General features: G+C 34.6%; 1 protein-coding gene across 11 annotated transcripts in view; it reads left to right on the forward strand.

Moving 5' to 3' along the window:
- The window catches only part of LMO7 (LIM domain 7), an 87,972-nt gene extending 80,079 nt beyond the window's left edge, over positions 1–7,893 (forward strand). For all 11 annotated transcript variants that reach the window (XM_072410684.1, XM_072410668.1, XM_072410691.1 and 8 more), the window contains 8 exons: positions 177–269; positions 374–753; positions 1,387–1,430; positions 3,123–3,327; positions 3,739–4,023; positions 4,738–4,846; positions 6,507–6,609; positions 7,209–7,893. In XM_072410684.1, the coding sequence (XP_072266785.1) occupies positions 177–269; positions 374–753; positions 1,387–1,430; positions 3,123–3,327; positions 3,739–4,023; positions 4,738–4,846; positions 6,507–6,609; positions 7,209–7,231 (1,242 nt within the window). In that variant the 3' untranslated portion in view covers positions 7,232–7,893. The remainder of the gene's footprint in view (positions 1–176; positions 270–373; positions 754–1,386; positions 1,431–3,122; positions 3,328–3,738; positions 4,024–4,737; positions 4,847–6,506; positions 6,610–7,208) is intronic.
- Positions 7,894–8,404: the final 511 nt, after the last annotated feature.

Consider the following 8,404-nt stretch of genomic DNA (forward strand, 5'->3'; position numbering starts at 1 on the left):
ATATATATATATATATATATATATATATATATATATATATATATATATATATATAAATATATAATTGAATTTGAGAATGTCACATTTTATTGTGGCTTATAAGATCTTGTTTAGGATTGATCCTAATTTCCTTCATTGTACCTTAGTTTTGCAAATAAATATCTTTTGTCTAACAGGAAAAGTACAAGCAAGAACAAGAAAAACTACGAGAAGAGTGGGAGCGAGCTCAGCAAGAAGCAGAGAAAGGAAGATCTCAGCAGATCAATCAGGTTTTTATTTTTCAGCTGTATTTGTCTGACCCATTACTAGGTACAGTATATATGACACTCACTGGTATAAAAAAAAAACTCACTGACACTTGTATTTATCACAGGAGGAAACTATTCTAAAATTCAACACTTCTGCAACATCACATGCTCCCTCATATAAGCCAGAAGGATCTACAGCATTGGATTTACTGAGCAGTGAAAGTTATGATAGGGAACATAAGAGAAGACAGGAAGAGGAACGTGAAAGAAAGAGAAAGGAAGAAGAAAGGTTGCATTTCTTAGAAGGGCAGAGGCGTCGGGCAGAGGAAGAAAGCTATCGTCGTCAACAAGAAGAAATTGAAAGGCAAAGGCAAGATGATGAAAGAAAGTGGAAAGAAGAGGAGCAAAGAAGACTTAGGCAAGAGGAGTGGCAGAGGAATAAAGATCAAGAAGAACAGCAGCGACTTAAATCTGAGAGTGAGAGAGTCCAGAGAAATTACACTAGGTATGGCAGTACAACTGCTAAATTAGAAATCTATTCCATGTTATGCCTGAAAGTCTGCATTTTGTGGAAACGGATGTATGAATTTAGCAGATCAAGGCTCACCTTGGTTCCATAACCATTTGCTGATTCAACACGGCTCTCTTCACTTCCTTTACTAGTGCAGTCCAGTTTAAAATACATACATATATACATATATATATAAGTCCAGTTTAAAATACATAAAAAAAAATATATATATATATATATATATATATATATATATATATATATATATATACATATATATTTTTTTTAATCCGCCAATTGTATGCAGTTTCCACCCCTAAGGAATTCCTTATGCTTATTCCTTTACTTTAAATATGAACCTATTTTGGTACTTGGCAATGTATACTGTATTTTAAGTATGTTTAAGTAATCAAATTTAAGATTTTAGATCTTTTTGATAAACTTAGTTACACAGTTACAACAGATTATGTGGTTCCTTTAAAAGTTTTTCTCACTTGTTTTATCTGTTATAGGTTTTCCAGATTTAGCAATCTTTTTTTATCTACCAACGCTAGGCTTCTGTTTATCTGTAGTTTTTTTTATTCTGTTAGAGGAAGCACAAAGTTTTTACTGTTTTTATGTTTTTAGAAACCAATGGACAGATTCAGTTAATTATGCCGACCCGGGCAATGGTAAGTGGCGATGATCTCTAATGTATATATATGAACCAAAAAGACTTCCGTTGCAAAATTTATGATAGCATAGCTTACACAGAGCAAATGGTCTTTGCAGACTGTTCATCAGACTGACAGATGTTCTTACTAAAGGCCCAGAGATCTAAACTAGCATGATGATATTGGGAAGCCTACGCACACTATTAACTTATGAGTCTACATTGTAATACAAATAGACGATACCTCAGTATCGTGCTGCCTCTTGGATGCTATGTCCACCAAGGCAGCCAGGGAGTTAGGCATAACAACCTTTCACCAAGGGACACAATAAGCCAGGTACACATAATGCCCTTTAAATACATAATGTGCACTGGGCTGCTTGTGTCCTTTGTTGGATAGACTCAGTAAATAGCACCCTGGCTGGACAGAATGTGCACCTGACTGCTAGTGTTCCGTGCTAGGAGATCTGTGCACCTGGCAGCCTTGCTGGCTGTCTAGTCCAGTGATGTCCAGGCCTATTTTGTGGGATGTTCAGCCTTTGTCTCCTACACTCACCGGGACACTTTATTACTACACCTGTTCATTTTACTTGTTACCACAAATATCTAATTGGCAAATCCACTCAATCAATAAGGCATGTAAACATTATGAAGATGACCTGCTGAAGTTCAAACTGATCATTAGATTTGGGATTGTTAATTATCCTGAGCAGAAATCACAAAAATTCTTGACACAGGATATACTCTTAACTGGTTTCTTGAACATGATTATGAGTTTACTATACTCAATTGGCCTTCAGTCGCTAGATCTCAATCCAAAATGGTACCTTTGGGAAATGTGATGGCTGGAAATATGTATCATGGATGTGTACCCAACTATGTGATGCTATTGTGTCAATATGGACCAAAATCACTGAGGATTTTTCCAGTACCTGTTAAATCAATGCCACAAAGAATTACTGCAGTTTTAATGGCAAAATAGGGTCCTAATTGTAACTAGCAAGATGTACCTAATAAAGTGACCAGTAAGTGTATATTGATCCAAGAATTAAACACTACTTGCTTTGGAATCTGTAGGATGCAGAGAGAAAATCTGCTGGTTGGACCCCATGTTTTATGATTTTTGGGTTTCCTGTTCACTGCTCTGGTTCCTTTCTTCAATGTAATGGAAAACTACTTGAAAACTAAGAGGAGACCATATCAAGCATTATTTATGTTTGTATTCTGCTGTAGAAAGAACATGTTCCTGGCATACAATCTAAGAAAAGACCATAAGCTTTTATAGGCTGTATTTCGATTGTATGTGCTATAATTTTATCTAGTTATTAAAGCTAGATTTGTCTCCTCTTACTTCTGTGCCGAATGTCTCACATTTGGGGATTCACATTCACAGCATTTGTTTGTTTCAATCTCTCCCCCCCCCCTCTTTTTTTTGCTAAATTGCCAGTCCATTTTCCTTTGTTATGTGCGTCAGTACTGCTTGTAGTAGTGAAGTGTAGTGAAGTACTGCTTGGTAATTTCAATATATTTTTGTACTTGTGCATGCAATGACTTTTATTCCCAGTGTCACAATTATATGCACAGACTTTAAAGTTTGATAATAAAAACTTTCCCATTTCGCAATATTTATTATGAAAATGAGCCTTTCTAGAAGCATAAAGGACTGACTGCTGGTCGTTTTTAATTTTACCACCTAAATTCATTGTTACAGACAGCAACACAGGTTTCACCACTACTTGGACAGCAGGTGATTCACACCAAAGATCGCAAAAGGAAGTCTCTGCAGAGCTGGAAAGACAGAGAATAATTCAAGAAATGAGAAAGAAAACCAATCTTAACAATGACAACAGTTGGATTAGGCAGCGCAGCTCTAGTGTCACAAAAGACACATCATCTGTTCCAAATTTTATGAGAAGGTATGCTGTAAGAAGAAAAAAAACATCACACGTTTGCATTGTTATCACTGAAAAATCTATCCATGCACATTGAGGTTACCTAAGCATTTAGCTAAGTATATGCATGTTTAAGGCACCCATCGCAAATTTTACTCTTGCCTTTGTTTGGTACAAGTATAATTTATTTTAATGAATAATTATAATAGGTCAATCCTAAAGTTCCACCAGTACTTTGTTTTATGGAGTAAAAATTCAGTTAGGAAATCATTTTAGTAAAACATGAATCAATCAACCTGTGTTTGTTGAATTACCTGCAAAAGATGCACTTTTATTGGGCCCAGTGGTTAGGTTTGGGAAACGCTGGATTTTTTTTTTTTTGCTTGCTTACGGTGCCTCCATTTATACAGACTCATGCTATTTTGGTTTTTGCAGAGGCGAATCATTGGATAATCTAGACTCCAACACAGGTTCCCAAAGACAGTCATCTTTGGCAAATCATTCATCTTCATACAACTCTTTGTCATCCAGTCAAGATTTTAGTCGCCCTTCTCAAGTGGTTTCCACATCTAACCGCTCTTACCTACGTGAACCATCTTCCAGCCTCCCTATGTCCTCCTCCGGATCGGTGCGGAGTGCTTCCCTTTCCCAGACATCTTTGTCCTCTACTTTACCTCAAAATCAATCCACAACACAAACATCTAATCAACAACGAAACAAGTAAGAACACTTTTATCTTTAACACTTTCATCTGTTTAAAATGCAGTATTAAAAATATCTTTTGGTCTGATTTTTGTTTTGTATAAAGTACAAAACAAAGGTTGTACTTTTTTGTGTTTTCATTGCATTTGTTTTACACTGACAGTAGGTGTAATTATTGTGGTTCAGCCTTAAAGTAGACATATTCTACTACTAAATTCTACCCAGTTTATCTTTGGAAAAATTTTAGGACGTGAGTGGGTTCAGTGGCTTTGCAATTGTGAAAGCAAAGAAAAGTATTGCAAGTCATTTGATAAATAAGGTTTAGCTGGCCTTATTAATTTTGCATGGACTTTGTAAATTTCCAGGGTTTTTCCCTAAAAGCGGATTGCTGCATTGTTACCCACTGTTGCTGCTGTTTCAATAAATGAACAAGATGTGTGCAGACATTTTACCTGATTTGTTTTTGTTTTAATGTATCTGAATCATAAAACTAATCATTTCTTTGAGATTTACCAGTTAAACTTTAGGTTTTTTTGCATGTTTGTTTGCATTTACTAGCTAAAGATGTCTTTATTCCTCCAGTCATCAAATAGTGCTTTGAGATTCACCATTACATTTTAATAATGCTTGTGCACCAGACAACCAGAATTTTGTACTCCTTTTGACTTTCTTTTACATTCCAGTACTTGCTCCAGGATTCAAAAAGGACTTATTTTCTTATTCTGTATCTAGGTCAGTGAGCGGGAAGAAATTGTGTTCTTACTGTAATAACAATTTGGGCAAAGGAGCTGCCATGATCATCGAATCTCTTGGTCTTTGTTTTCATTTACATTGTTTTAAGGTGAGACTATGGGGAGATTTCAGTTCATCCAGTTTAACTAATCTACTTTGTAGCCTGTAGGCACTAACATTAATCCTTTGCATGTTAGACAACCCTTAAAGAGCACATCCTGTAAAATATATAAAATGTTTATGCTACAGCCTGTCTTTATGCTACAACTCTGTGTTAAGTAGACATTAATAAATTATTTTATTAAAAAATAAATAAAATCTTAAAAATGTGTGAATCAAGGTTATAATTGTAAAGATTTTGGCTGAAAACATTATTAAATAGACCCTACAACCATATTTAGGACATTAGAAAAGTGGATACATGAAAAGTGTCTCACCACCTGATCAGTTTGGTAATCTTCAAATGATACCTCAATTATAGCTTTCTATGTTTATAGCACTTGCAATATGCTCAATGTAAAAGTGCCTTATTTTAACCTCCTGAGCGGTTCATTTATGTCCATTTTTATATGTCTAAAAGTGGTACATTGTTTTTCATGAAAATTTATTTTACAGTATAATATATTAGTATGAGTATAATAAAGTTTCAAACACAAAATCAGGTCAAAATATTAAATTAAATAATTTAAAAAAATTTTAAATTTTAATTTTTTTAAAAAATGTAAATTTTTTTTAAAATAAATATTATACTCATAATAATATATTATACTGTAAAATAAATGTTCATCAAAAACAATGTACTGCTTTCACACACATAAATCCACTGTATTGTATTCAATACAGTTATTTTGTATTGAATGCAATACAAATAGATTTGAATTTCCCACCCCGGTCCAAACTGACCATCCACACACACCGGCGTCACAGGGAACTCCCGGTGACTCATCGGGTGCAGAGGAAGCTGGCCGGAGAAAGAGAAGAAGACATGAAGGTCGACACGGGACGCCGACGGATCAGGATAGTGCTTTATTTACTTTTTTCCTATAGGTGTACATACCGAGTGACTCAGGGTACCGAGTGTGAGGGTTACGGCTTCCAGCGTCTTTTTTTTCTACCCCAAATCACACTCAGGGTTACCGCTGGGGAGGTTAATAGGACACTGCAGGTCTTTAGAAACTATGGCAACATTGAACAATCCATTTCTTGACCTTTTAAAAGCAGGCTTTCTAGCAGAAAAGTAGTTCTGTGAAAGATGTTGATCTGCTTTATTAGATAGTCTTTTTCTCTATTCTCTGAACTCCAATCTTTGTTTCTAAACCCAATCTAAAATAGAAAGGAGGTTGTAATAAAACCATGATAGCACTAACCTCTGTCTGAATGTACATCTGCAGCTGTAACTTTTAAGAATGTTTGTCTTCATATTAATAAAAGCATTTTTTTTTTTTTTTATCAAACTTAACTGTGCAAAATCTCTAATATAATAGCTTAGCATGGCCTTGGAAACCTGGTGTTGCTTCAAGAAATCTCTCTGTGCCAAATCTCTGCTCTTTTGCTGGTGCTTCATGTTGGATATTCTGCTTTTGCTTAACATAATCACTTTTGTACAGTAACCAAACCGAATTGCAATGTGTCTGCTAATTAACTTACTAATAATTTCAGTTGCTTTGCTTCTCGGGTTTAGATCTTTCAGGCTCTGCGAGATGTGTCTTCTAGTCTGGAAATGTGTGCCGAGTCCTGTCAGTAGTCTTAATGCTCTTGTTTTTCAACAGTGTTGTGCTTGTGAAACTGACCTCGGAGGATCCCAGTCTGGAGCAGAAGTCCGAATCCGGAACAATGACTTGTATTGCAACAGCTGCTACATTAAATTTAAATGTATGTATATACAATCTGTCTCATATCAATGTGAAATATCTAAGCCTTTTTTTCTAGCTGAAATACCATTATGCCTTAGTTTATGGAGCAAATTAGTTACTCCGTAGTTTTATTCATCAAGTTGCAAGATGACATGACAAATATAAAACAAGTAGAGTTTGCTATTCCAATGTATTCTCTGTCTGGTATGGCATCAGAAATGACAGTAGTTTAGCTTTTTAGCCTAGTGCTCAGTCTTTTTAACAGTAAATATATATATATATATATATATATATATGTTTATAGCACCAACATATTACACAGCACTTTACATAGGCCATACACATATCAAACCAAATTTTTAGCCATTAACAGTTAATACAAACAGTACAGTTTTAATGATATAAAATTGGATCATGGTGTGTAATTGTGAATTTTTAAATCAAGTGGTAAACCTGTTTTCTAAGAACAGCTATTCCCAGCTCCAACTTTATATTGGTTAGAAGCAGAGCAATGTATAGTCATTAATATGAATGTGATAAACTACCTTGATGCACAGAAAATATGTAAAAATTGGTAAAATAAAAAACTAAGTATGCTCTGCACTTTTCTTTCTCTAGCTGGACATCCAACCTCCATGTGATGGTCACATTACTGCAGAGCCACTTCTAGAAGAAGCTGAGGAGTACCAATCAGACAATGATGTAAATGTATAAGCACAAGCTGGATGTGTGCTTTACATGGCATAGATATGTTATCTGTAAGATATTGCAGTTGCCTTTTATTATTGTATTACCTCTTTAATTAGATTTTGTTGATGTATTTATGAGAGGATAATCAAAGCTTAAGGGGCTTATATTGTTGTATTTTCAGTGTTCTGAAATCTCTGTAAAAAGTATGCTTTTATGTGTAATTTCAAAACATTTTTGTGCTTTTCCTTCATGTATTTAATACTGGTGTCTCAAGAGGGTATCCTTTAACATGCAGTATAAAATAATAGAATTCTGTCAGCGTCTCTCGCAATATATTGTCAAGAACAAAATAATTTTGAAATGCATTTGAATGTATTGTATGCACCTCAAGTTATATCACTGTATGGCGTTTATGTGCAGGAATGCTGCGGTTTCTAATTTTCTGACATTCAAAATTTATACACAGGAAATGTGCCTTAACACTTTTTTTTCCTTTTTTTTTTTTCCTTTGAAATTGTTAAAATTGTTCATTTTCAAAACAAACTTTTCTGTATCTAAAATATTTTCTGATTTACTTTTGTAAATAAAATTTTGGCTGCATTTCAATCAGAAATCATGGCTTTTTAGTGTATTTCTTACACAGTACAACAACAATCAGTATGAAAAATGTTCTAGATGAGTAAGGTCAGAAGAAATTATTACCAAATACAGAATGATATTACAAGGCAGTGCTTAAATCGCTATATTTTGCACTACATTTTGTAAAATTGGCATGTCTTGCTCAGTTGAAGTAAAATATACTTCCCCTGTATTTGTGACTGGTAATGCAGCATCAATATTTGGTAAACTAGACTCCAGGGGCACATTTATAAAGCTGGCAATAGCGTGATTGCCAGCAAATAACTGTTATTTCAGCAGAAATAATTGCATTGCCAACGTTGTCCTAGTGTCTTTTAGGGGTTTCACTACTGCCTATTTTAGAAAATTGTAATCTGCATGATCAGCACTAGAGATGAGTGAATCGAAGCTCACAAAGTGGAATTCAATCCGAATTTCAGGAAAAATATATATTTGGGGATCCAAATAGCTGTTATATAGCATTGTCATTCCAGCAATTTACCGTA

The sequence above is a fragment of the Pyxicephalus adspersus genome, chromosome 1 (assembly GCF_032062135.1).
Source record: "Pyxicephalus adspersus chromosome 1, UCB_Pads_2.0, whole genome shotgun sequence".
NCBI classification, from domain to species: Eukaryota; Metazoa; Chordata; class Amphibia; order Anura; family Pyxicephalidae; genus Pyxicephalus; species Pyxicephalus adspersus.